Genomic DNA, 26,871 nt, shown 5'->3' with positions numbered 1-26,871 from the left:
GAGAGGAAACTTGTACATTCCTGCTCTATGACACTGCGCACGCTCTGGTCATGAGACTCGATTTCAAGGCCCGACTTGCTCCGTATCAATGGGCAAGTCAACCAGCTAGACCTTCAATGAACCCCCTGCTGAACATAGCACAGGCCGTCAGGCTGAACCTCGATGACAGAATACAGACGTACTCTGTGAGAGTCGGGATGTCTCCTGATAACAAGCGCATGGAGCAGTGCATCAAGTTTGTCGATGGCGCGAACACCGTGACCCTCTGCCTACGCGGACCGTTGGCATCTCCGACCATCAAGAGCTGGTACCTCGATAGTTTCTATACACCCCAAACGGGATCAGATTGGACAAAGATTGTCAGGCCGACGTATGTATCCGGCCTGTGTCCTACGCATCCGAGCTGATATCAGGCATGAAGCTTCATCGTCAACGGTAATGAGCATTTCCGAGAGTTCACTACCTACAACGAGTGTTGGCTGAAAGGCCCTCGGAAGCCGAAATGCCCGCTCAAGCCTCCTGTTTCTGGATAGCATGATTTTCGCATGGTCGGTACAGAGAATGCAGTATCTCAGCAGGGATGCGTGACTGCTCGCCGTGTTGCTTGTCCCGAGCGTAGCCTGTTTAAGGCTTAATCTGCGCCGGCTTTCGCCTTCACCATCCTACACGCCGGCTCGGCATAAATTCTTCAACTTTGACTGACCCGGTACATGCCTTGTCATCGGACCGAAGTAGCTTATGCAGGGGCGATGCGAGCTGAGATTGCATCATTCCTATCTGCAAGGAAGCACATCCGATAAACAGAGAGGGCTCTGTTGTGGACACATGAGGACTTGATAGGAGCAGATCATGGATTCAGACGAGCCAATCGGAAACCAGATCGAGCCTGATGACGGTCGCCCATCACGTGATCAATACCTTCGCGCTTGCGCCAGCGCGCAACAGGGCAGGCAGATGGCAACAATGAGCACAAAGGAGAACAGAGGCAATCATAGCTCAGGCCAGGCCATCTTGAAGCGCGGCAAGTCAACTCACGCACATGCTGCAGCGTCCATCAAGAGCGCTAGTCGGAAGCGGATAGCTAATTCGGATGACGAAAGCGAGGAGGACATGCAAAGTTCCCAGGCGAGCAAGAGCAAGCGGCATGCTCTACAAGAATCCAACGGTCATCTCAGCAGCTCCTCTGCCAGCCGAAAGCGCGATAATCATGGCAAGGTAAGCGGCTGTTCCTGAGCATCTGGCTCGTGGGGATGACGTTGCTTGACAGGATGCAATGGCCCTGTACGAAGAGCTCAGAGCGACGAGGACGACGGATGTCGAAGCTTCACTTGCAGAGCTCATCAGACTCTCCGACGAACGCGCAGAAAGTCTGTGCTCTGCTCTGCTCAGATACGGTGCTAGACAGAGCTGATGCGCACCAGGACAGCTGCTACTGCGACGCTGAAACAATACAAGCAAGATCTGGATGCACTGCAAGCCGAGAACGATGCTCTGCGGGCCAAAGTCGCAGCTCGGCCAATTGACGACGTGCCTCTAGGTACGAATGACAAACAACTGGCCGACAAACTCGAGTCTGTCACGCGATCCCATCAGGCGGCGATAGCCCATGTGACAGAGCTGCGCACGAAGCTCGAAACGCTCGAACAGCAAGCAGACGGTGTACGAGCGGAAGAGCGCGAACGCGTCCAAGTCGAGCATCAGCATCTCACTGCAACAGGTGCGGGCTCGCCCGGATCTGTCTACTGTTCTCGACTTATTTTTCGTGCCCATTTGCAGTGTCCAGACTTGAGCGAGAGATACAAGCGGAAACGGCACATTCAAAGTCGGTGCAGCAGAAGCTGAGCGCCCTGCAAGCAAACGCGTCTGCTGGCACACTCGCTCAACATGCGCCCTCGCAAGCATCGCAAGACGAGCTAGACGAGTTGCGACATCGATCGGCGTTGTCAGAGGGGCTCACTGGTCTGCTGGTCACGAGCTGCAAGGAGGAACCACTAGGTCGATCTTATACTTGCCTCGTCATGCGCAAACGCTCCCTGGAGTTCAAATTGCAATACAACCCCGACAACACGGTCAGCTATACGCCCGTCGAGCCTGAGCGCGATGATGTCAGCACGCTACCGGCCCAGTTCAGTGGCTTCATGCGGTTCAAAGTGGCACAGCTCCCCGCGTTCTACAAGAAGCTCTGCGTCGCGCTCGACTAGTGTCTTCGACGCGCCGAGGTCCACGTCCGAAAGCCCAGCATCGGCTCTACAGAGATGTCAGGCAGCGCAATTCACACAGACCCTTTCTCGGATCGGATCAAGCGCAGATCGGCAAGGGGTGATCCGTGCGCTCAGCCGACGCTCAAGCCTCGTCCAGTCGCTTTGATCTCATCACTAGGAAACCTGAGCTGAAAGCAAAGGCCACTCCTGAGGGAGCTCTTTCGGATCTGGTTGTGTACATTGCAGAAGGTGAGCATCATCGGCTGGTCTGTACTTCTACCCTCTTTGTCTGCTTCGCTCGGCCTCGTCGACGTGCGCGATTGCACCTTGGACACAATGTCGCCCTCACCCCTTCGTTAGCTCATTCCCACACTCCGTCGACATGCAGAACCTGATGCTGTCATGCAGGCAAACTCTCGCTCGCACTCAGTCTGACGTCGTCCCGGTCTGACAGCGAAAGTGACCTCGAGAGTGGGAGCAAGGGAACAGACTATAGCGATAGGGATCGGACGATACGGGCCCCCAAAGCAACGCCTACCGTCCAATCTCAGCGTGTATCAGCATCAAGTGGACATCGTCCCTCTGGAAGAGACTCGACCATCAGGCGCAGGCCAGATCGCCGTGCCAGGACTGCTCATCAAAGCATCCAGTCGCGCTCGAGCCGACCTGCTCATCACGACGCACGATCGTCTCGTCCGACGAAGCGCACAACAGAGCGTACAGCCATGATCCTCAGTCGTAGCTCCTCGTCTTCTTCCTCATCGGGTGGGCTGGTCTCAAAGCCTTCAAGCAAACGCGCTTCGCGACGCGCTCAACCTCCTGTGGCTGATCAAGGTCGATACCATCACGGTGCAGACCCGGAAGAGTTCTTTGTGAAGCAGCAGATCATCGGCAAAGGCAGCTTTGGCCAAGTCTTCAAAGGATTCGACAAGCGGACGAATCAGCCAGTTGCCATCAAGCTCATCGATCTTGAATCCGCCGAGGACGAGATCGAAGATATCCAGCAAGAGATTGCAATCCTGAGCCAGCTCGTGTCGCCCTATGTAACGAAGCAAGCCGATCGCGTGACGAGCTCGAGCATGTGTCTGACCGGCCAAGCAGATATTATGGTTCATACCTCAAAGATTCGACGCTGTGGATCGTCATGGAATACTGTGGCGGTGGTTCGTGCAGCGATCTCATGAAAGCCGGCAAGATCCGAGAGGAGTATATCGCCATCATCATGCGCGAGCTGCTCCATGGCCTGGATTATCTACATACCGAGGGCAAGCTGCATCGCGACATCAAGGCAGCCAACGTCTTGCTCACGTCCAGCGGCGCTGTCAAGCTTGCCGACTTTGGCGTCTCTGGTCAACTGACCACGACGATGACCAAGGTATGCTCCCGGACCTAGGACACCTCGTTCCACTGACACTTTGACATCGCAGAAAAACACCTTTGTCGGAACAGTAAGCAGCCAGTGCTGACGGCACAGCGTCGGCTGACATATGATGCAGCCGTACTGGATGAGTCCAGAAGTCATCAAACAATCTGGCTACGATTCGAAAGCAGATGTGAGACAGCCCTTCCCTGCGAGTGCGCGTTGAAATGACAAAGCTCCTCAGATCTGGTCACTGGGTATCACCGCGATCGAGCTCGCGCACGGGCAGCCGCCGCACTCCGATCTGCACCCGATGAAGGTGCTGTTCGTCATTCCGCGCAATCCACCACCGACGCTGGACGATCGCTTCTCCAAGCAATTCAAAGATTTCGTCGCGCTTTGTTGCCAACGAGATCCCAAGCTGCGCCCTTCTGCTCGCGAACTGCTGAAACATCGCTTTGTCAAGCATGCAAAGAAGCCAACCTATCTCACCGAACTCATCGATCTGCACGAGCGGTGGAGACTTCGCAAGGGCGTCACGCATCAGTCGCTCGAGCCCATGCTTCGCGTGCCAGAGTATGTCTGATTTCTGGTACTTGCCGATATGCTGATGAAGTCGATGTAGTGCGTTACCTACGCTTGATTGGGACTTTGATACTGTTCGCCACAAAAGCTCGACACTGCGTAAGAAGCCGTCTGCTCTCGAGCATCAGCGGTTCGTGCCCTCTCGACCAGCTCCTCCTCGTCCGACCCCTCCACCTCAAACAGCACCGCTTACCGCGGTGGTATCTATTCCGTCCAGCCTGCCGAACCTTGTGCTACCTTGCGAAGCGTCTTCCCAGTACGACGAAACGACCCAACGCCGCATTGATGTGCAGGCAACCTCTCATCCGCAAATACCTTGCGAGCGATCAGAATCTGCCATGGCGGTGTCATGTGAAGAAGAGACCTCCATCTTGGAAAGTGTCGTCTTGCCCGTCTTGGTCTCGGTGCGTTCAGCAAGCTCACAAATCAGTAGCGTCATACTGAAGTATCAGTGCAGATTGAGGATCGCATCCGCTCACAACAAGGTCGACTGGCGGTATCCAAGCTACGTCACGCGCTAGAAGAGGCTGAGCGAGATGTGCCGGGCCTTATTCAAGTCATGGTCAGCGACATATGTGATCAAGTAGAGTGGGCGGATCAAGATTAGACGCGCGCTCAGTCAGCTTGTAAAACGCGCGCTCAGTCAGCCTGTAAAATGTAGCATATTGTAACGTCTGATGGATTCGATTAACGTGCTACTAAGTACACAGAAAAGGTGACAAAGAGCTATGCGCCGAATGCCCGCAGACTCGCTCAAGGATAGACCTTGTCAATCTTCTCCTTGTACCGTTCGACGATAGCCTTTCGCTGCAGCTTCTGGGCCGCTGTCAGTAAGCCTGACTGAGGCGTCCATTCGTCAGCGACGAGCACAATGCATTGGAGCATCTGTATCGATGTCAGTGAGCAGCAAAGTCAGCGTGCGTGCAGACGAACCTCGAGCGACTTGAAGCCAGTCTTCTTGCCGATGGCGTTGAGCTCCTTGAGAACATCGTCACGCACTGCGTCGACCGTGACGAGATGGTTGATGTCTTCGTCCTTGCCTCCATGACCATTGCTAGCGCAGAAAGATTTCAGATTTGCCTCGTGCGAGCAAACAATCTGGGCCGAGTGCGTCAGCCTGTTACGAGGCCACGAGGCTGGCAGACTCACCGCCATGGGCTGCTTGGCGTCCGGATCTGCATGCACACACATGTTGCTGACCAGCGGGCAAGACTTGTATGTCGCCTCGAGACGTTCGATCGCAATGTACTCTCCGCCGGAAAGCTTGACCAAATTCTGCGAAAGAAATTGTCAGGATACGACCTTTACGTGAAAGATGCAGCTTACCTTCTTTCGGTCAATGATGGACAGCGTGCCGTCTGCGTTCCACTGACCGACGTCACCTGTCATGAACCAGCCATCCTCGGTAAAGTCTTTCTTTGTTTGCTCTTCGCGCTTGTAGTAGCCTTGCGTGAGCGAGTTGCCACGAACCCAGACTTCGCCTTGGGGCGGGTTGTTGCTCGAGAAATACTTTGTCTCTTCGATATCGACGAGCTTAACCTCCATCGAGGGAACAGGCACGCCGACAGAGCCGTACTGCATGAAGTCGGGCTGTCACGCACGTGAGTATCCGCTCGGAATGGCAGGTTGTATTTACTCACATGCAGAATGGCAGTCATGCCACACGATTCAGTGAGACCATAGCCCTGAAGCACCGTCACGAGGGCGGTGGAGAGGAAAGCTTGGGTATCACGAGAAATAGGTGCACCACCTGAGAGCACGTATCGCAGACGGCCGCCAGTCTGTTGCTTGACCTTGCTGAACACGACAGCGTCTGTGATGCCGCCGAAGAGGGTCTTGTTGGCCTGCTTGGCTGCCAGTGCGCCATAGAACATCTTCTCCTTGAGGCCGCCGCCTGCCTTGACTTTGCCAACGATACCCTTACGAATGAGCTCCCATACGGCAGGCACGCCGACCATGCAGGTCGGCTTGAGCGCGCGAATGTCTCCGACACAATTGCGGACAGAAGTGTCGGTCAAAGTAGCGATCTTGCCATAGCCCATTGAGAGACCGATGTAGATCATCGCCATTTCGGCAACAAATTCGAGGATATGCGCCAATGGGAGGAAGGCTGCGCAGGATGGTCAGCACGTCAAGTGCTCGCGAGGAACCGCAACGCACCAATGAACGTGTCGACTGGTCGGAACACGTCGATGAGGAGCGTTCTGACTGCGCCGACAGATGCGACAATGTTGGCATGGGTCAGGATGACGCCCTTGGGCGCGCCGGTAGAGCCTGACGTGTACATGATGCACGCGATAGTCCTACGAATCACTGAGCGCAGATCCCTCGCACCTGGACAGGCACTTACTCTGGCTTGGGCCTGACAGGTTCATGCTTGTGCTTGTTACCAAGCTCGATGAGCTCTGTGAGGCTCAAGATCTGCAAGCTCTCTTCGCCTTGCTTGATGCCTTTGAGCTTCTCGAGTGCCTGACCGAACTTTGGATCTTCGTCGATCGAGCCATCATAGATGATGGTCTTGACTGTGGGCGTCTTGCCAACGACAGCAGCGAGCGTGCCGAGAAGTGCGGCATTCGTGAAGACGCCGACACATTCGGGCTCGTTGAGGGAATGCTCGAGCTGCGCATGTCGATCAGCTCTGTCGCGTATATCGAGCGTGTGCGACTCACGCCCGACTCTCCGAGGGAGTCGTAAGCAGTAGCAAAGGTAATGCCATGGATGCAGCACCCTGCGAAACGTCAGCGTCGTAGCCAAGTCAGCGTTTGTCAGCACACCTTGAGCTACGAGTTGCCAATGCGCGCTGCGATACGCGTCAGATGAACGCTGATTGAGCTTGCGAGCAGACGACATACTGTGTAGAAGCGTAGATATTGAACTTTTGCTCATTAGTGATGCCCAGTTGACGCAATCCGCTACCGACGGCTTGGCATCGGTCGAGAACCTCCTTGGTCTGCCCTGAATGCGTCAGCCGGCTTGGACCAGGACGGGCACTGAACACTTACGTTCCACCACTTGTAATCAGAGAGCTCGTAGTATCTCCACTTCTTCATCTCCTTGATTTCCTTGCCTTTGACCGTCTTGGTAATCTCCTTCTCCTCATTGTGCATCTTAATCGTGTCTCTCCAACCGAACAAGGGCTTGTCGGGTCTCGTGCGAGCAGCATACTCGAGGATGTCGGGTACGACGACAATGTCATCAGCCGGCTGAGTGACGAGACGATCTGGCGTGGCGTAGTATCGACGGGTACGTCCCTCGCCCTTCTTGGCCGGAGGACCTACTTCGACGGATCCCACTTTCCCAACCATACTTGCGTGTTCTGATGACTAGCTATCGTGCTATGTGGGGTTCTGCAGGCTCACTCGAATATTAGTGATGTGTCCTCGTGAGCAGGCAATCGCCTCGGCGTGACGCGCGTCCTGCTCGGCAACGAGATGTTCCCGAACCGAACGCCGTGACGTGCTGGATGTGCACTCACCGCGGTGGTTATGCTCTAGGTGGATGCAACGCTTCTTTGGGCAATGTACACTCGAACAAGTGTCTTGTGACGACACAGTGGATCGTTGCCTACTCAATGCGGAGACCGAAGACACAGCTGTGGGAAGGCTAAACGATCGGCGTGCAGTCGATCGATCACTCGGGCTCTGCCCAGTGCAGCGAGATATATCTCAACAGCGACGGTGCATGCAAGTCTACAGTGCTCAACGACTGTCAGGAGAGTGTAAGCTCAGGACGATAGTGATCAGAGCGCCTGTGACGTACTCTACTTCGCCGAAGACCAGATCCATGGTACCGATAATGGCTACCATATCGGGCAAGAAGTGATGTCGCGACATAAAGTCTGAGCCTTGCAAGTGAGCGAATCCGGGCGCTCTGATCTTGCAGCGGTACGGTCTGTCGTTCGAATGAGTATAGCATATCATTTGTGGCAAGCTCAGGGACGGACCTGTTGGAGCCATCGCTGACGAGGAAGACGCCCATTTCTCCCTTTGGTGCTTCGATCGCCGAGTAAGTCTCACCAGGTGGAACAGAGTAACCCTCGCTGAAAAGCTTGAAGTGGTGGATCGTAGCCTCCATGGACTGCTTCATGACTGCGCGAGGCGGTGCGACGAGCTTGTGATCGTCGACCTTGATCTGACCGGGTGGCATCTTTTGCAGGCATTGCGAGATGATTCTGAGTGACTGTCTGAACTCCTCGATACGGCACAGATAGCGATCGTAGCAATCGCCGTTGCGTCCGACGGGGACATCGAATTCGACTTGGTCGTAAGCGTCATAAGGTTGCGATTTCCTGTTGACCACTCTGTGAGCTTCGTCCGATTTGGTCTGGTGCTCCTTGCCTGATGTCCCAGGGAATGCCGGATCCTCTGAGCATGACACCCGTGAAGCCATATGCGAGCGCCTCCTCTGCCGTTACTCGGCCGATGCCTACTGTTCGCGCTTTCCAGATACGGTTCTCAGTCAAAACCTCCTCGAATTCGTCGACTCGGTTGGAAAAGGCAGTTGCCCACTTGAAGATGTCATCCAGCAGGCCATGTGGAAGATCGAAAGCAACACCGCCAGGTCTCACATAGGCCGCGTGAAGTCGTGCGCCGGATACGCGTTCGTAGAACCTGTAGCCCCGTCAGCAAAAGCAGAGTGCGGTGTGTGAAGCGACATACTCCATAAGCTTCTCGCGCTCTTCGAAGCCCCAGAGGAAGGGTGTCAATGCACCAACGTCCATTGCGTGGGTCAGCACCGCCATCTGCTCGCCAGAGTCAGATTGCACAAGACGTGCTACATGTGGTACGCACGAGATGGTTGAGCTGTCACGCCACATGCACCCTTTCAGTCTAGCCACGAGTAAAGATGAAAGGTTGCTGACCACTCGAGTAATCTCGCCAAAGAGGGTACGGATCCACTTTGCTCGTTCCGGGACCTCAATGTTGAGCAACTTCTCGACCGCGCGGGAGTAGCACAGTCTACCGTCTATAAGCTCGAGCGGGGCATGGAAGAGAGACGAACATACTCATTGGTCATCATCGATACGTAGTCGAGGCGATCGAAATCTGTCCTCGTTGTGAGTCAATATCTTTGAGCGATAAGGTAGAACCGACATGGCAAGGCTTGGGTGTAGGTCTTATACTCGATCAGCTTTTCCGTTCCTCTGCGGACAGCGTGTGAGCATACTGTCTCGTGATGGACTTGCATCGACGAACCTGTGTAGCAGGCCGACATGCGGATCGGCGCGCAGGATCTCCTCGCCATTGAGCTCAAGGATCAGTCGCAAGACGCCATGAGCTGCGGGATGTTGAGGTCTACGCTCATCTGAAGGTCAGCTGGGCTGTTCGCAGCCGGATCCCTTGTGTGCGCACCCAAAGTTGACTGTAAAGTGTCTGAGCGATCTGTTCCTTGCTCCCTCGCCCTGCCATCGCCATCGCGCATGAGCGAACGACCTCGAGCCAGAATGACCAGACTGACAGAGGCCAGGATGTCCTGAGGCGAGTGTGAGTGTAGCTCTTCGACCGTGTTGGCTCTTGCGATGGGCCCCGGGCTCGGATAGCTCGCTTCTGCCTCAGTGGCCAGAGATCTCCTCGAACTCGATTGAGCCACAGCGAGACGTGCGGCGGTCGATCGAGCGCATCCTGGCCGAACAGACGGCACGGAGAGACTCCTCGGTAGTCTTGCGCTTGCTCTCATCGTCGCAATGACCATCCTTGTCCGTCTCAGGGCAGTCTCAGCGGACAACGAACGAGGGAGTGATCATCAAGTCGATTGCCACGCGTCATTTCCTCGTGCGAGACAGCAGCGGCCGATGATTCTCAGGTGGCCGAGCATATGGCTCGCCCTCCTGACAGCTTCGTCGATAGCGAAAGAGGTCAGCCAAGACTCTGTCGTGGATCCGACAGACGCTGACACTCGTGCTTTGCAGGTCTGCTCGAGCTTTGTACGTGGGACTTAACGGAACGCTGAGGCGCAGCCTGGCAGGATGAAGCATGTACCCTCACTGACTCTGCGACGAATACGTACTACGATCTACGACAGCTCGAACGCAAGACAGGCAGGCGCTCTGTCAGCGAATGAAGAGGAACGCGCTCATTGCCATGCTTACCAGGGACGGACTACGCCGTGCCTTTTCCAGGCGACGCAGCAGACAACAGGGACGGCGACATCAAGCTGAACATCTGTCACCGCTTGCTGACAGAGACCATCTCCCTCGGCGATTCTGCGAGTATCGGCGCATATCGATACGGAGGCAAGACGGGCATCTCCTTGGGTCGATACAATACTACGCCAGTCTCCCTGGACAAGGGTCTGCTCGTTCTCGAATATACAGGAGGATCAGAATGTCCTGCTGGCGGCCTGATGAGCAGCTCCATCTCACTCGTATGTGATCCTGGCGAGTATGACACCGGCGCGCCAAAGCTCGTCAGCATCGCCAACGGCTGCTCATATTTCTGTCAGCTGAGGCGCACAATAAACTTGTTCTTTTGGCTTATTAGCAGGTTCCTTGCCGGACAGTCATCTGGCGGACGAGGTTCGCTTGCCCGACGAGGCCACCTCGAGGCTTTTTTGGTGCCATTGGCATTTTACTCACCGTGTCCGTGCCCGCTCAAGACTTGGTCAGTCCAGTCCGCTGATGCCTTCATGATTGCAGAATCGTCATATCAATCCCTCTGGCGATCGGTGTCGCGTTCGCTTACAATCGGCTCGTCTTGCATCGCTCAGATGGATTCGCCGTACGAGAGATCGTGCCTTCGCTTATCGACGGTATCAACTACGTCAAGGTATGCTGCCTTTCCGACTACCGACATCGTATCTGAGTAATCAGCTTGTGCAGGACATTGCGCTGATCGGGCTGTTGACCGGCATCGACCTCATCATGTCTGGATTCCAGAGGCTGCGGAATGGGGAAGGCTGGAAAGCTCCCTCTCGCTCAGCCGGCTGGTCAGCATCCGGTCCGGCAGCAAGCAATTATACTGCTTGGTCAAGCTCAGCAGAAGAGACCACAAGTCTCTTCGATGACGAGGAAGAGCATGAGCGCGATGAACCGCTACCATCGCCTGCCAAAACTGATTCGAATACGAAGCCAACTGAAGCCACACTTGTATAATGCATAATGTTGTGACCCATACAAAGCACCTCTAAGCTGGGTGGAAAGCAGCATGCGGATCCTGAGCGAGCCAGGATTTTGATGAACACAGGCATGAGGATCAGATGACAAGACGCGAAAATTCCTTTGCATTCGCGCGTCTGCGATGCGAAGCATCACCCTCCTTCTTGTTTGCCTGTCCAGCTTCTTGTCCGACCAAAGTGCTCTCGGAACCTTGAGCCGTCCACAAGCCTATACCGTGCAGCTTCATGGGACCGGACAATGCAAAGCAGACCGGAATCTTCAACCTGTCGATTTCGCAGATGGTTCAGAGATGTCTGCTTCGTTTGTCGTCACTTCCTTGCGGCAAGACGAGGAACACTGGATCTTGAAGGTGTGCAAAGAAAGCGCTTCTCAGACACCGGCTAAGAGGTCGTCAGCCGAGTCGCACATCCGTCGGTAGGATTCAGACAATCGAGACCACTGAAGGAGGCATCATCTTTCGTGCCTCGTTTAAACCCGCTTTGCCGACGCCCTGGGCTAGATGGCAAGCAGGGTACCGTCATTGCCTGCGCTAGCTCACTGCCAGCATAGCTGCACCGTCTACCTTGTGGGCCTGTTTTTCGTCAATGTCGAGTCGAAAACCATTATCCAATTGGGCAAGTCAAGCGCTCGCATGTATTGCGGCGAGCACTCGGAGTCGCATGCGCAAAGAAACTGCGATATGCGTGCTCTTGGCTATCCCCAGGGTCAGGCTACTACAGCGCAGCAAGTAGCAGACCCTGATGAGGCTGATATAGATGCCACTGAATGCTCATCGCGTACACGCATGCAATGGTCCCAGAACGGCGATGTTTCCGCTCTTACGCTTCGCATAGTTCGTGAGTCGCTAGGAGATATCGAGGAGTTGCATGGCTCACTCGTGTACATTTAGCGACATGCTTTACAAAGTGCCCAACGCCTCATCATCCCGATATCGCCCATGTCGGCTTCTTGTCAGATTCACTACAGCCTGCAAACATATTGATCTACAATCGGCTCGGGTCAGACGGCTGGCAACAAGAGATCGTAAGCGTGCGCAGGAGGCGGAAGCCTGAGAGCTCACGCATACAAGACTCAGCTCGAGCCAAATGGCGAGTCCATCCAACTTGCATCCCTTTCGGGCAGCACCGACAGTATGACAAAGCTTTCCATTGAGCTGCGCTTGCCATTCGACACTATGACATCCCTGCGCGACGAATGGCAAAAATGGCGAGTCGTTAGACAGCATCGACCGATCCGCTGACGTGCTTGGGTAGTTGCACGGCTTGGCTCAAGTTCTCAGCCGAATACGATGTCTTTGCGCAGACCGCAGAATTTGATAGCGACGACTATCCATACGAGCTGCGCTGCATGACTGCTGCAGAGGCTATAGACTCGCAGCGCGATCCGATCACTTCTTGCTATCTCTCGGACATCGGAAGGTGAGCCAGAGCAATACACATTTCACCGGTGCTGAGTATTCGAAAGCAGACCGAGTCCTCTTGTGCAGTGCCAAGGCGATCAGCCTGAGTTTGCAGACTTCTTCATTCAAGGACAAGTGGCTTAGCTTCGCAGATCTACTCGTGCACTTGTTCAGAATGAACTAGATGCATTTAGACTGCTGTCACTAGCTCGCAGGCTGCATCACAGGCTGCATCACCTCGGACGGGGTGCCCTGTTCCTAGACCAGGTTGCAAGTTTTGGCCTCCAAGGTCCGTCGGTCCTCAGGTCTAGCAGAGATCTGATCGTGAATGTCGTCTTGCTTGCCGACCGCATTCTGTTCCACGACGAGTAAGAGAGCCTCCAAGCGATAGCGATGAGCTCCATCGCAGTTCCAGCCTGTGACGGGCAATCGACCTCTCTCTCGCTGCTTGTCACTCCAGGCGTGAAGATGGTTCACCCCATGGCGGACCGACTTGCCAGACCGGTCTAGGGCCTCACGTCATCGTCGAGCAAGGCAGAGAGTCGAATGCGGCTGTCGTCTTCTTGTCGAGCCTGATCTCCATCATAGACGATGAGGGTGACTCCCAGGGACGGCTGCAAGCATCGCAGCAGGTCACCAAGTCATCGACGAGCTCCTCATTCGCTGCATCAGCCTCGAGCGGAGTTGTTCCCGTCCTCGACGGATAGCGAATCACGTCTCTGGGCTGCGCCTTCGTCGACGTCTCTGCAAGATATCCGAACGGCCATGTCGAGCTGCCAAACGTGCGATCTTGGGTCGAGTCGAGTTGGTCGCGAACGAAACAGCAGTGTAGGCCAATAAGCTGCCAAAAATCAGTTGATGTTATTGCACACGCGAAAAATATGATCACGTGCGTGACTAAGCACGCTCAACTCGATGCAAAGTGATGCACAACGAGCACGGTTGCGTGGACTGCCAGAAGGAACAGCAAAAAGACGTGCCTCGCGGCGCAGTAAGAAGATTGCCTGTTACTGGGATCGAACCAGTGACCGTCACGTGGTCGCAGGTGCGATACAAGCGTGACGCTACTACCACTGAGCCAAACAGGCATTTTGGGACGCCAGGCGTTTGTATGTACTATAATCTCGTATAGAAGCAAGGGATCGTGAGCCATTGCGTCTCCAGAATGCACAAGCCCAGACGAACGTCACTGGCACCAACCGTCAGCCCAGCCCCTCAAACTAGCTGTACGCGCTCCCTCACAAACCCACTTTCGAGCGGGCATACACATTTGATGTACTCACTCGCTTCTGTGAGAGCATGCACCCTTGCGACGTGGCAGAATCAATACTTCCACACCACCTTCTCGTTAATTCTCAGATAGTTTCGAAAAGCACGATCTCGTCATTTTGCGGATGACTCAGACTACCGTTACCGGCGAGCAAGTGTTGCACAGAGGACGCCCTCATGAATCATCATCACGGGCCGAGTGTACCGACGAGGGCAGAGCAGCCGAGATCAGACCGAGCCAAGCAAACCTTCAGTGAGTGAGCCTGCGGGACAGAGTGAGGAGTGCAAGTATACACTGCATAGCGGCAAGGCTACAAGGAATTGGAAGGAGCACTGCTAGCATATCAGCAGCTCAAGCCAACTAGACTGACAAAGGAGAAGAGAATCAAGACCTGCAAGCAGGATGAGCATCTCGCTGCCTGCTACTCGCTCGGAGCGTCAGAAGTCCTCTTCTTCACAGCTCCGAGTTGCACGTGCCGTCGCGATTGCACGAGCGTCGCACTATGGTCTCGGCGACAAGATCTGCTGCTGAGCGTAGTGCATGCTGGCGCGAGGTCTTCTTGCGGTCAAGGATGCACGACCAATCCCCGTTTGCTTGATTCGTGACTGTCACTGTCTTCAAGTATCACTGCCTTCACAGGGATGGCTGACGTGCTGATGCATTGTATGAGACCAAGCGGCATTCGTGAAGCAGCCTGAGCAATGTTGGCCATCCGATCTTTGAGATGCGTCGTGTTGTAAGATGATGCTGTCGAGGGCTAAATGGACGCGAGTGAGGCGCTGAACCGGCTGGGCAAGAGATCGTCGGCGAGTGGTCGCTCGTAATAGTCTGCAGGCTTCGAGCCACGTGAGCGTCCTCGCGATTGCGCTGAGCTTGGATTTGCAATTAGCTACGATTAAGGGAACACCTCAGAAGCAGGCCTCAAATGACGAATGATAGCGAGTCAGACGAGCATGAGACGTCAGGCGACGAGGAGCACGGGCAGAGCAGCGATGGTCGAGCACGTCGACGACCCATGACGCTATCCAGATTACCATCGGACGCAATCGCATCGGGCAGTGAGACGGATGCAGATGCCGAGTCGACGGAGCATGAGCCTGCCAAGTCAGAACAGAGCAATGCCAACGGAACGCACACCAATGGTCGCATTCCGTCGCTGCAGCTGAGCAAAGACGGCACAGAATCGCCAGAGCAAGTCGTCATGTCGCCCGCGACGGAGGAGCCTCCACTTATGGCTTCAGAGCCTCAAGAGATGGAGCAGACACCCACTCAGCTAGCACAAGAGCCAGAAGAACTCGATGACACTCCACCCAAGACGATGAACCCGCCGGGACGATCGGCTACGACGTCGCCCACGTCTGCCAAAGAATCACTCAAAGCAGCGCTCTCTTCTGCAAAGAACAGAGCTGCCTCGGAGGCCAGCTCACCAGAAGGCTTCAAGCGACACCGGAGAACATCTTCCATGGAGCCCGGTGTGAAGGAGACGCTCGATGCTCGCCATGAGGATCTTGGCGATGGCTCACGAAGGATCAATCAGTATGTACTCGGAAAGGAGATCGGTCATGGCAGCTTCGGCAGCGTCTGCGTTGCTCAGGACGAGCAGGGGCGCAGTTGGGCAGTCAAAGAGTTTTCCAAGATGCGGCTCCGCAAGCGAGCTCAGTCAGAGATGATGCGCGCACAAAGAGGGCGCAAGAGGCCCTCACAGGGCACACAGAGCACACAAGGCTCCATGACTGCTCACGCTCGACCACCCGTGGAGAACGGCAATAGTAACGACGAGGACCCTCTGCTGCTCATCCGTACGTAGCTCCCTTTGATCTGCATCCTAACTCACAAACCGCGCAGGTCACGAGATCGCTGTGATGAAGAAGCTAACCCATCCGAATCTCGTGCGGCTGCACGAGGTCCTCGATGTCAACGAGCGCGATTCTCTATACATGGGTATATCATCGTCGGATGGCCCGCTGTTCAGCGCTGACTGTCCTCACAGTCGTGGAGCTATGCGAAGGAGGCTCTTTAATGAACCTGTCAATCAAGGAGGAGGTCCAAGCGTACGACGAAACAACTGCACGCAATTACTTTCGCCAGATTCTGTTAGGTCGGCAGTACCTCTTCGGCCCTAACGCGAGTTGACACAAGAAGCAGCGGTGGAATATCTACACAGCAACGACATCGTGCACCGGTCAGTCATTCTGCCCACTCACTTCAGTCTCCTGACACGCAGGTGCAGAGACATCAAGCCGGACAACATTCTGCTCGCCACGAAAGATCGCGAAGTGTGCAAGCTGGCAGACTTTGGCGTATCCGAGATGTTTCACAAGGGAACCGATCTGAGCAAACAAAACGTCGGCAGTCCCGCCTTCCTCAGTCCGGAGCTGTGTGTCTGTCAGTTTACGCCGCTTGTCTCGATCAGTCAATCTGACTAGCGCGCAGCACAACATGGCGAGATCCATGTCAAGGCTGCGGACGTATGGGCGATGGGCGTCACGCTTTACTGCCTCGTTTGCGGCAGACTGCCTTTTGCCACCCACAATCCACTCGAGCTATACGAAATGATCAAGAACGATCCGTACGTAATGGATCCTGGCATGGAACACTGTTGAAAGTGGTAAAGCAGGGTCAAGCTGCCAAAAGAGCTTGGCGATGATCTCAAAGATGTTTTGAAAAAGCTGCTCGACAAGTGTCCCAAACGGCGGATCACCATCGAGCAATTGAGGGTACTCAACCCATGCAGTAATTTTGGTGCATAGCTGACTTTCGAGAGCAGGTACATCCTTGGATAACAGAGAGCGAGCAGAGCCCGCTACCGTCCAAGGAAGACAACTGCGAAGCTTTGCCAGAGACGACCGACGCGGATCTTGCCTCCGCGTTCATTTACATTGGCCGCGCAAAGCGGGTGGCCAACAAGTTCCGTCAACTCGTTTCCGAACGCCGGACAAAATCGTCCAGCTTCTCTCAGAACGACGGCGAGGGAAGCGATCTGACGAAAGATTCCGGCAGTTCAACTTCGCTCTCAAGCTTGATGTCGAGCATGCGAAGTATGACCAGTACCTTGACAGAGTCCAGCATTGGTGAGGAGAATTGATCGCATCGATATACCCGGCAACATGAGCAATTGGCATTGTCTGTGCTTGTACGATTTTGGGAAAATGCATTGGGCCGCAAACACGGGACTAGCCAAATCATGCGCAAGACAGTTCAGTCGCAGACTCGCATGGTATGGACCAGAAAGACGATTTGAGAAGCTTACTTGCCGAGGCGCTTGCGCTCAGCTCGCTGCAGCTTTCTGTGAAATTGCAAATCATTCAGCGTGGGAGCGATTTTCAGAGTCGTGAAGACGAACCTGCGCTTCTTGTACTTGTGCTTGGAAATCTTCTTCTTGCGCTTTCGCTTCACGCTGTCCATGCCGATGCGTCGACCGCGACCGACCGAACTGCGAGGTCCGAGGGGCTCAAAAATAGTCGCTGGCATACCATCTGCATCGAGCGTCCCGACGGTAATCTCTGTTCCGCCAAGTGAGGCCAGAAAATCGCTGCGCTCGAGATCGTTACGCTTGAAAAAGTCTGCCTCGAACGACCGCTTCGAGAGGGGTTGCTCCATGCTGATCATAGTAACACCGCGCTGGTCTGGTAGGTCTGCTCCCGTCGCCTTCTTGATGACTTTCCGCAGACGATTGACGATGGCCTTGATGACACTGTCCGCTCCTTCTATGCTCGACTGTTCGACGACGACGAAGCCTTGCTTTCTGAGCTTAGCAACCATCTCGTTGACCTGGGCTGCGTCATTGGCAATATAGGCAGTTGCTGTTCCAGCTGATGGTGTTTCACGATTCTTGACGACTTGTCCACCATTAATGAGATGGGAAGGTCTCGGCATCCGACGAAAGGAAGAAGAAGCAGATCTAGCGAGCGGTGGAGCAGTATTCATGATCTGCTGCACCACTCGCGATAGCTTCTGTGACTGACTTGGCGAAGCTTTCTTGTCGCCAGGTACAGCAGCTTGCATGTCATCTAGTATCTTGCTCCATTCGAGCTTCCCTTTCCATTCTGACGAGATGAGCGCCTCGTGTAAGAACTGCCCGGCTGCGATACTGGACGTCATTGCATTGAAGTCCGTACTAACTTTGCCTTTGGAGTTCGATGCGGCTGACTGGTCTCTGCCACTGAAAGGCTTCAGGTACGCCAAAGCCGCCTCGCGCTGACGTGTCGCCGGCTTTTGCATGCGCAGTGGCGGACTGATCGGTCTATGGATTGTCTGTGGCTCAGGAGCCGATGGTGGCGAGAAAGGCACTCGATCGGCGAGAATGCGAATGACTTGGTCAGCCACGCGGTCATCGAGGCCGTCTGGCTCGCCCAAGATACGAGCCTCGAGCTCTTTGCGCAATCGTTTCCGTTTGAGAGCCTGAGAGTCTGCTTCTGCGGGCGAGTAGTCTGCCATCTCCTCGTGTTCTTCCGATGCAACGGCGAGCTCGTCACTTGTCTCCTCCTCTTCGAAGCTCTCCACTGTGCTCCTCAAGAGGGGCGATAAGTGATTCTTGCTCGTCGTGGCCTCGTCTGCTGCTTCAAGTTGAGCCACAGGCAGATGGCGAGTCGTCTTGCGGTTAGTGACAGGTACTGGCAGCTCGAGTAGCGGGCGATGGAGCGCAAAGATGGAGTCGAGCAAGACCGTCGACCTCGACACCACGGGCGGATTGACATAGGGTATATTGAGTCTCGGTGTCCTTGAGCGGAATGAGGGTGCCTTCTTGACTACCTCTACCGCTTTGGGCTGATCGACAGTTGATGTAGACGCCAGCGGCTGGGCATCTTTGCTAGCCAGGCTGACTGTCGCAGGCTTGGGCGATGACTTTGCCGATGCGGCAACAGGCTCGCTCGCAGTCGGCGATGAAGGCTGAGCAGCACTCGCCACTGCATCACCCGACCGTCTGGGCAGGCGTCGTCTGCGCGTGAGCAGGCCAGCCGATGACTGCACAGGTCGAGACATGTTTGCCCCTCTGTGCCTGACAAGTGACGCCTGCGCTTGCGAGGACTCGGCTCGCAAGCAGAAGCACGCTTACGTCTGGCTTCTCAAAGAGCGCTGCGCTGCCCTTGCAGGGAAAGCTGGCAGCAAGACCTGCTTGCAGCGCTGTCTGTCTGCGTGTGCGAGTCAGTCGTCAGTCACGCACGCACACAGCGCGAAGTCGTAATTCGCGATTGTTCCCGCTCAGGAAGGGCAGCAGGTCAGGAACGTCTAACGGCACGAGAGATTGCATTATGAGACCGAGCCCAGTCTGCGAGCACAGAAGATTGTGACTTCCCTACTTCTTCTATAAAGCGAGCCATTGGTCAGCGCAAGGTTGCGAGGAAGAAGGGCTTGACTTGCCAGGGGCTCCTCGACAGCACCGGTGGTAGGCAGACCCGAGTAGGTCTTGACCGAGTCGTAAATGAGCCATTGCAGTGCCTGAGAACATACGAACATCAGCACCGGTCACTCGCGAGGATTGATCAATGCAGGAGACTGACAGTGAGCGTGCCAATCATGACTGTAAGAAAGCAGTCGTATGAGCACCTTTGCAAATGCTCGTACGAAGCTCCACGTACCGATACGAGTACCGAGACCTGCCCAGAGACCGTTGAAGCCGATTTCCTTGTAGATCGAGCCAACGGTGGGCTTGGCCACACCGGTCTTGCCAGCAGCGTTGAGCTTGGATACCATCGTGTCGGCTGTCAAAACGAACATCAGGGCCTGCGAGACTGACAGGCAGCACCTTGCACCGACCGGGGTGAGAGACGACAGCACAGAATACACTGTGAGCGTTGCGCGTCTGTCAGACCTATATATAGCAAGATTGGAGAAGCATCCTACCCAGCAATGTAACCGCCCAGGAACGAGACACTGCGTGTAGGCGTCAATTGAGATCATGCAAAGTATGTGTCGAGGCACTTACCCGAGCTGTTCGAGCTTGTTGTAAGACGACTTTGGCTTGCCGAGGTATTTGTAGATCTGCGTGACGGTGGCTTCGAAAGACCAGAATTTCATCTGTCGCAAGAATGAGCACATGCTTCTCGCAACTCGTACAGAGGCGTGTACCATCGTGTAAGGGATCTGGCGAGACCAGAGAGACGGGAGTGATTTGTAGAGAGCACCAGTGCCTTCAGCGGCGATAATCTTCTGTGTACCGTCGACGACGCCCTTTGCGAAAGGCGGGATAGTGGTCTGAATTCGGACCTTGACTGCTTCCATCTGTGCGCTCACGACTCGAAAGTTAGCCATACGCTGATCTCGTCAGTCCCAGACGCACGGGAACGAGCGCAACATCGGCAATGAATTCGGCAGAGGCGGAACCGGCAAGGTAGATGGCATCCTTGTACTTCTTGGCGTTCTCGACGCCGGCCATGTCAGAGTAAGTCTTTTTGAAGTATTCGTAGAAACCGTACTGCGCAAACGGCACATCAGACGCGTCTATCGAGCCGGACGGGGGTCCTTACTTTGCATGCGCCTTGCATGGAGTAACCAATCAAAGTGGGACCGACACCGGTGCTGCCAGATCCGTGTGAGTGAGTCAAAAACAGCGAAAACAGAGCTCGGACGAACTAGAGACCTCGTAGACCGTTCTCGGCCCAGATCTTGCTCCAGCCATCCATGTTGCCCTTGTAGAGGTTCTTGTCGACTTGACGTCTGCATTTGACCAGATCGAGCGGGGTGACCAACGCGTGGGTTGTACCGCAAGCAACGATACCGCCAATCGCGCACGTGTAGTAGTACTGCCATCGACCTCGTCTATGAGCGCGGCCGACTGACGGGAGGGCATTCACTTGCCTGGGTAGAGTAGAGAGGAATCTTGCCGCTCGGCTCTGGCGCGCCCGCTGCAGCGTTCTTGGCGTATCCAGCGGCTTTGCTGAGTTCGCTCTGTGCGTCATTGTAGGCAGACTTTGCCTTGTCGCTTGCCGAATCTGCCGCGTTCTTTGCTTCCTTTTCCAGCTCTACACGCGCATGACGAGATCGTGAGCACTGTGCGCCTGAGAAGGCTGGCAAAGCAGAACGACTCACGCTGTGCTTTTGATTTTGCATCATCGAGCACGCCCACTCGAGTGAGCGAGCTGAAGCCGCCGAACGATGGCGTTTGGAAAGCACCCTGGACTGCGCCAAGCGAAGGCGTGAAGAAGCCGACCATCTCGTCGCGATCAAGTGAAGCGAGAGGAAGTTGTGCCGAGTTGCGCTGCGCTGTCGCTATCGTCGCGACTTTGCCCGTGTGGCTTCGAAAAAAAAGTTGGCCAGCAGACCACGCATGTTCACTCAACTCAGACAGAGAGCGAGCTCGAAGGGCCAGGTTTCGCTATGTTCACATGGCGATGATGTCTGTACAAGATCAATGCAGGCTTCTCTAAGCTCTCTTGAGATGATCAAGAGCGTGAAATGGGAATGATGCGCGTCAAGTAGAAAGAGCTGCCTCTAAACATGGTGCGCTCAGGATTGCTGAGCTTAGCCGCGCTACTCGTGCACGTACGATGCGACATCACCGATCTCGATGCCGCAGCAAGTGCCTGGGGTCCGTCGAGATGCAGGCTTACTCGCATTGGTCCTGATCTATCCTGAAAGTGAACAACTATTCCCATCTCGGCGAGCTACCCTTTAGCGGCATACACACATTCGCTCATCTTCCCTATCTCGATGCTCTCGCAAACTCGTCTGAACGCTTCGACTTTGCTATCTTCGGTCCGTCCAATCGAACGCACCGCATGTCTTTATCCAATCTGACCGAGCAGGCGTGCCCTTTGACGGCTCCGTAAGCTACCGGCCCGGCGCACGCTTTGGACCTCAGGGCATCAGGACTGGCTCACGAAGACAGAGGCCAGGCCGAGGCTACAGCATAGCGCAAAAGATCGACCCGTATGATCTCGGACTCAAGATCATAGATGCAGGCGACGTACCTCTGAGCCCGTACGATCCCGCGATCGCTATGCAGCAATTGCAGACTGCCTATAGAAGTATGCTCAATAGACGCGCTTTGCGACCGTCTACAGCTGCACTTGCGGCTGATGGCATCGCTCGCCCTCGCGTCCTCACCCTCGGCGGCGATCATAGTATCGTCTTGCCCATTTTGCGAGAGCTATACCAAGTCTATGGGCCTATCTCCGTGATACACTGTATGTTGTGTTTGCACAGAGACTGCCTCGGAATTCACACGTAAGCAGTCGATGCGCATCTCGATACATGGGATCCTGCAGGCTACGCCGGCGCCGACAGTCCGACCTCCCAGATCAATCACGGTACAATGTTCCACGTAGCTCACAAGGGTAAACATGATGCCCGAAGTGAGGCCGCTGCTGAGCGTGCGCAGAGGGGTTGCTCGGTCCATGCATCCATGCTGGCATTCGTACCAGACTGGGCAAAGGAGATCTCGAGCATGACAGCCAGGTCGGATTCACCTATGTGACCACGGACGATATCGACGATCTCGGTGCGGACGGCGTAGCCGATGCCCTTCGTGCACGCGTGGGCTCGAAGCCCGTCTATCTAAGCGTCGATATCGAGTAAGCGATTTTGCTCTGCGAAAGCATGTACTCATCACCTTTGTAGTGTTGTCGATCCTTCGATGGCTCCAGCGAGTGCGTCTGCACAGCGTAAGGTGCAACGAGTGACTGATATTGGCAAGCAGCCGGCACGCCGGAGAGCGGTGGCTTCACCTCTCGCGAGCTCAAGAAAATGCTCAGAGGTCTCGTCGGGCTCAACTTTGTCGGCATGGATTTAGTAGAAGTCTCGCCTGCATACGACACCAACGCAGAACTCACGACCATGCTCGCTGCTGATCTCATTCACGAGATCCTCAGCGTCATGGTCCAATCGCAGCATCAAGACACGCATGCACATATAGAGCTGTAAGACAGTATGCAATGCTAGAACACGGCATCGTCTTCGATCTGCTTGCCTAGTCTTCGCCTGAGTAAGAAGCGTTTCGAGCGGTAATCATCGCCATTGACATAGGCGCCACATAGGCGCCGCTGACCTGTAAAGCTCGAGCGACCGTGCAGCACTCGCAGATTATCAAAGACTGCGCATAATGTCAGATCGCAAAATCTCTAGTGACAGCGGCAGGACGCACTGAGTGCTTTTCCGGGCTCGAGTGGCGTCCAGTATTCAGCTTGTTTACTGCGGACAATACGTTCCCAAGCTTGCACAGCGTGATAGAATGCCACCACTCTCGAGACCCGTCTTCCATCATCTAAAGTCCACAGACCCTGCCAGCTCTTGCCTTGACCGATCGGCGCACGATCATCATTATTCCATCGGACAGATATCAGCTGTCCTTCGTCGTCGTGCTCGAGCGCTGGTCTCGGCCTTAGTGGACGTAAGAGTGCATTGGCGTCACCAGAGGCGTGTGAGGGTATAGGTAGCTCCGACAGGAGCTTGTAGAGTTGTGGCGAATCTGCTCGGAGTCTCGCAGCGCACGCAAACCCGTCTACGAGCAGCGAATGTCCCCCTTCGTGAGTGTCGCGCGATGAAAGCAGGTGAAACATTTGCAGCCCACAGGGCTGTACTTGGAAGTCAGTAAAAGAATTTTTGGATTTCGCAGACGGACTGACGTCAGTGAAGTAGGTCGTATCGGTGTGTGCGCCGAGAGCCAAGTTGGTGTACGCTGTATCTCCGTGCGCAAGATCTGCGGTGAAGTCCCAAAAGCCACCGTAGTGTGTCTCTCTGATGCTGCGCAGCCTGTCAGATCTGTCGAAGCTAGCTGAATGAAACATACAATGCACTGCGTGGAACAAAGTCAGCGGGCGATGGGGCAGCAGGATCGAGCGTACATTCGTCTGATGAGCTGTTCAGTCGCTTCGGGAGATACTGGCACGCCTTGCACGAACGCGAAGCCATAGATGTGCTTTCGCAGGGCGTGAGTACAACGAGTATAGACGAGACTGAGACGCGACGCACGATTTTGTCAAGCCAATCTAGCAGGCCTTCATCACCCGACATGACGCTGGCATAGTCAACGATCGGAGGAGACTGCTGCATCTCGTTTGCTGCCCACAGGTGCTTGTCGAAGGTGGGCGAGCAGTGCAGTGACGGGCTGTAAGAGCGCCGCCGCAGCCATTGCCACGGATAGAATGATGTATGTGCGTCCATGTCATTCCCTGGGAGCTGATGAGACTCTCTCGGCATAAATGGCACGGCTACCTACAGGTGATCTTGAGGCCTTCAGAGCTTGCATCGATAGCTCGAGGCGCGAGGTCACGCGAAAGCTGTGAGCGCCGTCAGCGGTGCGTGCGTTGGCCAAGGGTTTTAGCCTACGCTTGCGGTATCAAGTAGGCGCTGTCGAGTGACATGATGCATGCTCTCGCTTGACTGACAGTGATCTCTGAGCCACATGTAATCACTTTAACGGGGGACATAAGCTTGCGCCGTGTGTAGGATTGGTAGGCGTACAAGGACGAGGCTGCGCCATCTGGCCACTGTACTCTCACTGCGCCGACGAGAGGCTGATTGATTGCCGTTGCTATCGAACCTGAGCTTGGCATACGCTCCAGAAGAGGCTGCCGAATCGCTCTGTCGAGTTGTGCTCGTGCGGCGTGGGATGCACTGCTGTATGCTTGGCGCCAGCGCGTTGCATGTTCATAGACTGGCCTGCATGGAAGGCTACTTGCGAGCCTACTGCTGAAGCGACAGGTGCACCTGACGAGCATCTGAGGACTCTGGTGCGTGCCACGCCCAGGGCCTCAGCTGCCCAGATCTCCTCGACCTAGGTACGCCGATCGAAATTTCCCAAGTTCCCAAGACCAAGACGACACGCGACTGTGCACACGTGCAAGCTGTTGCATTGTGCGGCAATTCCTGTTTTCCGTCTCGTCGACCGGGCAGCATGATCATCTTTGCGCTCTACTGCTGCCTCATCAACCTGTGTTCCCATGTTCTGAGCAATGCCATCGAGACTCGAGACCTACCGCTCCCGCGTCAGTTCAAGATTGCCAGTAAGTCGGTTTGGCACGTCGATACCGCCCCTGAGCCGGCCATATAGTCTGGTATCAGGCACGTCAGATCCTTCTCAGCGGCATGCGGATTTCTCAAGCACTTCTCAGACTGTCTGCAAGCCAAGTCGAACCTCGGCCCCATTCACATTTGGCAAAAGTAGCGCGAGCCCGTTTGAGATACAGCTCATCATGAAGAAGCAACGTGACAGTGCTACGGGTCAGCTCGTGTGGGAGCCAGAGTCCACTGGAGCAAGTGCATGCTCCTTCCGGAGATGACGGGATCTGAATCGACCACAGGCCGGAATTGCGTTTGACTTTGCTGGCGCTGTTCTTCCGGGGAAGCCAGGCCCAAAAGGAACTTCGATTGACGTTACCATCACGCTCAGAGACTTTGCAGGGTTGGACGCCGAGCTACAAAAATGGTCGCATTGTTGCTTGCCTATCCTAAGAACCGTGATCTTTGTCGATGCTGACCAGAAAGTTGTCTTCACTCTCGGCACTTCAGCAATCCGTCTATATTGTCGACCCAGTCCTCTGGCTAAGTCCGACGAACGCTGTCAACCTGACTTGATCGGCCAGCCTAAAGGTCGATCTGCCAATATGCCAGTCCAGATCGCACTGAGACACATGTCTTTTCAGAACTCACGCTCTGCTCGCCGGGTATCGAATTTGATGCGACTGTGACAGATTTGGCGGCAGATCAAGCTAAGCTCTGGGCATATTCGCGTTCGTTGCTATACTCGTGCCAGGGAGTTGCTGACACTCAGCGTCCAAAGTCTACGTTCATGTCAATTTGCGTTCTTTGAGGTGGTTCCACTAGCTCATACCCCAGCAGGCAATCTGCGACAAGACGAGCACCAATCCAAACGCACACGCTCTTATTCTCAACCGTCCGGCACTGTCCGAATCGCCTATCATCCTCACGTTCGCAGCCATCGCGCCGAAGGAGCCTGGAAAGGATTGGGATATCTTTCTGGTAGGCCTGGCATTGATCATCGCTCAAGGTCTAAGTCGAAAGATCTGGCAGGATGACGGTATCGTGGGCCGCGGCTTCACGCTTCACCGATACAACTGGGACCAGACGACCGCCAGCTTCGTGATACCCAGCCTGAATTTAGATGCTATGCCAGACAACCTGGAATGGATGGCATGGCGCGACTGGTACGTCTGTTGCTCAATCGATCGTACAAGTTCTGATGATACTGCAGCTGCGACGCTTACGCGAAACTCAGATTCAAGATCACCGGCAACACGGTCCGTTCTTGACATACTACGTCCACTGACTCACTTGCGCGTACTTCAACAGGGACGTATCTCAATACTGAGCTCAGACGTCGTCATCTTCTGTGTTCCGCGAGGAGATCCGGATCATCACCAAGACTGTCCAGCCGCACAATGGGACCTGATTACGCCGCAAGGTCTGCTGGCACGTGCATCGTCTTGGACATACTGATACAGCTACAGCGCGAAGCGTATGCGAAGCTCAGGCGATGTTTACGCCCATCCATGTCGAAGAATGACAACGACCAATGCATGATCTCGTTCGAAGTTGCGCCGTTGCGTCTGATCCCCTGCACTCGCGTCGTGCAAACCGATTGTCACTCGCGATCACTTCGCACGGCACGACAAAATCCAGCACTCATGCAGCTTGTTTTTCTCGCTCAGAGCATCCGTGCCGTCTTCGCGGCAACGATCAATGCCGCCTACACTGTCGGTGTAGACGGGTGGCCCACCTCTGCCGAGTGGGCTATAGATTGTGCATGGTAGCCCTCTGTTTACTTCACCCAACCTCGACAACTGCAAAAACCCGTGTTCGACACAAGGTGCGATGTCGATGACGATACATTCATGCTGGAATACTGGGCAATCGGCACACTTGCGAACGGTCAAATCTCGAAGAGATTGACCCTGCAAAGGTACCGAATGACTATTCACGTGAATCTGAGCGACCCGAAATCATTACCAGCTGGGGGACCTCCTGAAGTCATTGCATTTCTAC

The 26,871-nt window shown here is 54.9% G+C and overlaps 13 protein-coding genes across 13 annotated transcripts; 8 read left to right on the top strand and 5 right to left on the bottom strand.

Moving 5' to 3' along the window:
• Positions 1-91: 91 nt before the first annotated feature.
• L969DRAFT_88138 (uncharacterized protein) lies at positions 92-502 on the top strand. Its single transcript, XM_014711917.1, has 3 exons — positions 92-128; positions 183-403; positions 468-502. Exons 2-3 carry the CDS (start codon positions 198-200, stop codon positions 481-483), a joined length of 222 nt encoding a protein of 73 aa, XP_014567403.1. The 5' UTR covers positions 92-128; positions 183-197; the 3' UTR covers positions 484-502.
• Positions 503-963: 461 nt separating this feature from the next.
• L969DRAFT_17891 (uncharacterized protein) lies at positions 964-2,201 on the top strand (the record flags this gene model as incomplete). Its single annotated transcript, XM_014711687.1, has 4 exons — positions 964-1,215; positions 1,268-1,367; positions 1,427-1,717; positions 1,777-2,201. 4 exons carry the CDS (start codon positions 964-966, stop codon positions 2,199-2,201), a joined length of 1,068 nt encoding a protein of 355 aa, XP_014567173.1.
• Positions 2,202-2,255: 54 nt separating this feature from the next.
• L969DRAFT_50443 (uncharacterized protein) lies at positions 2,256-4,753 on the top strand (the record flags this gene model as incomplete). The annotated part of the gene is made up of 9 exons (XM_014711916.1): positions 2,256-2,357; positions 2,448-2,556; positions 2,610-3,244; positions 3,280-3,576; positions 3,629-3,649; positions 3,698-3,754; positions 3,806-4,137; positions 4,187-4,550; positions 4,604-4,753. The coding sequence occupies 9 exons, from the start codon at positions 2,256-2,258 to the stop codon at positions 4,751-4,753; spliced, it is 2,067 nt and encodes a 688-aa protein (XP_014567402.1).
• Positions 4,754-4,899: 146 nt separating this feature from the next.
• Positions 4,900-7,451, bottom strand: L969DRAFT_94983 (uncharacterized protein; the record flags this gene model as incomplete). Its single annotated transcript, XM_014711915.1, has 11 exons — positions 4,900-5,031; positions 5,080-5,244; positions 5,296-5,421; positions 5,473-5,736; positions 5,787-6,256; positions 6,307-6,449; positions 6,497-6,765; positions 6,816-6,874; positions 6,921-6,946; positions 6,999-7,096; positions 7,149-7,451. The coding sequence occupies 11 exons, from the start codon at positions 7,449-7,451 to the stop codon at positions 4,900-4,902; spliced, it is 2,055 nt and encodes a 684-aa protein (XP_014567401.1).
• Positions 7,452-7,734: 283 nt separating this feature from the next.
• On the bottom strand, positions 7,735-9,910 carry L969DRAFT_488251 (uncharacterized protein). The gene is made up of 12 exons (XM_014711914.1): positions 9,604-9,910; positions 9,498-9,547; positions 9,342-9,440; positions 9,240-9,289; positions 9,152-9,191; positions 9,008-9,104; positions 8,937-8,948; positions 8,805-8,887; positions 8,484-8,756; positions 8,090-8,434; positions 7,906-8,037; positions 7,735-7,851 (listed from the first exon to the last, which is right to left on the bottom strand). Exons 1-12 carry the CDS (start codon positions 9,835-9,837, stop codon positions 7,845-7,847), a joined length of 1,422 nt encoding a protein of 473 aa, XP_014567400.1. The 5' UTR covers positions 9,838-9,910; the 3' UTR covers positions 7,735-7,844.
• A 27-nt stretch (positions 9,911-9,937) lies between these two features.
• On the top strand, positions 9,938-11,673 carry L969DRAFT_624467 (uncharacterized protein; the record flags this gene model as incomplete). The annotated part of the gene is made up of 6 exons (XM_014711913.1): positions 9,938-10,000; positions 10,111-10,120; positions 10,238-10,582; positions 10,645-10,723; positions 10,781-10,910; positions 10,964-11,673. The coding sequence occupies 6 exons, from the start codon at positions 9,938-9,940 to the stop codon at positions 11,234-11,236; spliced, it is 900 nt and encodes a 299-aa protein (XP_014567399.1). The 3' UTR covers positions 11,237-11,673.
• On the top strand, positions 11,550-12,803 carry L969DRAFT_94980 (uncharacterized protein; the record flags this gene model as incomplete). The annotated part of the gene is made up of 5 exons (XM_014711912.1): positions 11,550-11,674; positions 11,810-12,096; positions 12,150-12,283; positions 12,533-12,678; positions 12,728-12,803. 5 exons carry the CDS (start codon positions 11,550-11,552, stop codon positions 12,801-12,803), a joined length of 768 nt encoding a protein of 255 aa, XP_014567398.1.
• Positions 12,804-12,827: 24 nt separating this feature from the next.
• On the bottom strand, positions 12,828-13,749 carry L969DRAFT_75548 (uncharacterized protein; the record flags this gene model as incomplete). The annotated part of the gene is made up of 3 exons (XM_014711911.1): positions 12,828-13,113; positions 13,178-13,500; positions 13,714-13,749. 3 exons carry the CDS (start codon positions 13,747-13,749, stop codon positions 12,918-12,920), a joined length of 555 nt encoding a protein of 184 aa, XP_014567397.1. The 3' UTR covers positions 12,828-12,917.
• A 673-nt stretch (positions 13,750-14,422) lies between these two features.
• On the top strand, positions 14,423-17,119 carry L969DRAFT_88130 (uncharacterized protein). The gene is made up of 8 exons (XM_014711910.1): positions 14,423-15,728; positions 15,775-15,870; positions 15,920-16,027; positions 16,075-16,111; positions 16,160-16,314; positions 16,363-16,498; positions 16,547-16,646; positions 16,697-17,119. Exons 1-8 carry the CDS (start codon positions 14,855-14,857, stop codon positions 17,012-17,014), a joined length of 1,824 nt encoding a protein of 607 aa, XP_014567396.1. The 5' UTR covers positions 14,423-14,854; the 3' UTR covers positions 17,015-17,119.
• L969DRAFT_103808 (uncharacterized protein) lies at positions 16,797-21,731 on the bottom strand. Its single transcript, XM_014711909.1, has 16 exons — positions 21,480-21,731; positions 20,959-21,127; positions 20,728-20,891; positions 20,503-20,672; positions 20,397-20,448; positions 20,210-20,344; positions 19,999-20,151; positions 19,856-19,947; positions 19,774-19,803; positions 19,687-19,715; positions 19,431-19,631; positions 19,291-19,368; positions 19,164-19,234; positions 18,986-19,057; positions 17,273-18,942; positions 16,797-17,215 (listed from the first exon to the last, which is right to left on the bottom strand). The coding sequence occupies exons 1-16, from the start codon at positions 21,522-21,524 to the stop codon at positions 17,176-17,178; spliced, it is 3,171 nt and encodes a 1,056-aa protein (XP_014567395.1). The 5' UTR covers positions 21,525-21,731; the 3' UTR covers positions 16,797-17,175.
• On the top strand, positions 21,537-22,791 carry L969DRAFT_50068 (uncharacterized protein; the record flags this gene model as incomplete). Its single annotated transcript, XM_014711908.1, has 6 exons — positions 21,537-21,624; positions 21,672-22,055; positions 22,104-22,205; positions 22,250-22,442; positions 22,489-22,517; positions 22,568-22,791. Coding segments are annotated over 6 exons (1,020 nt in total), but the record flags the coding sequence as incomplete, so codon positions are not given.
• L969DRAFT_88126 (uncharacterized protein) lies at positions 22,764-24,673 on the bottom strand. Its single transcript, XM_014711907.1, has 9 exons — positions 24,331-24,673; positions 24,196-24,280; positions 24,086-24,146; positions 23,839-24,038; positions 23,712-23,785; positions 23,657-23,662; positions 23,493-23,610; positions 23,012-23,441; positions 22,764-22,960 (listed from the first exon to the last, which is right to left on the bottom strand). Exons 1-9 carry the CDS (start codon positions 24,585-24,587, stop codon positions 22,806-22,808), a joined length of 1,386 nt encoding a protein of 461 aa, XP_014567393.1. The 5' UTR covers positions 24,588-24,673; the 3' UTR covers positions 22,764-22,805.
• A 90-nt stretch (positions 24,674-24,763) lies between these two features.
• L969DRAFT_624397 (uncharacterized protein) lies at positions 24,764-26,794 on the top strand (the record flags this gene model as incomplete). The annotated part of the gene is made up of 10 exons (XM_014711906.1): positions 24,764-24,880; positions 24,981-25,121; positions 25,170-25,294; positions 25,403-25,458; positions 25,512-25,624; positions 25,708-25,848; positions 25,900-26,033; positions 26,081-26,126; positions 26,179-26,290; positions 26,337-26,794. The coding sequence occupies 10 exons, from the start codon at positions 24,764-24,766 to the stop codon at positions 26,390-26,392; spliced, it is 1,041 nt and encodes a 346-aa protein (XP_014567392.1). The 3' UTR covers positions 26,393-26,794.
• Positions 26,795-26,871: the final 77 nt, after the last annotated feature.

Source organism: Mixia osmundae, assembly GCF_000708205.1.
Source record: "Mixia osmundae IAM 14324 unplaced genomic scaffold scaffold_6, whole genome shotgun sequence".
NCBI lineage: Eukaryota > Fungi > Basidiomycota > Mixiomycetes > Mixiales > Mixiaceae > Mixia > Mixia osmundae.
Note: the sequence above shows the minus strand (reverse complement) of the source record. Positions and strands in the feature narration are given on the sequence as shown.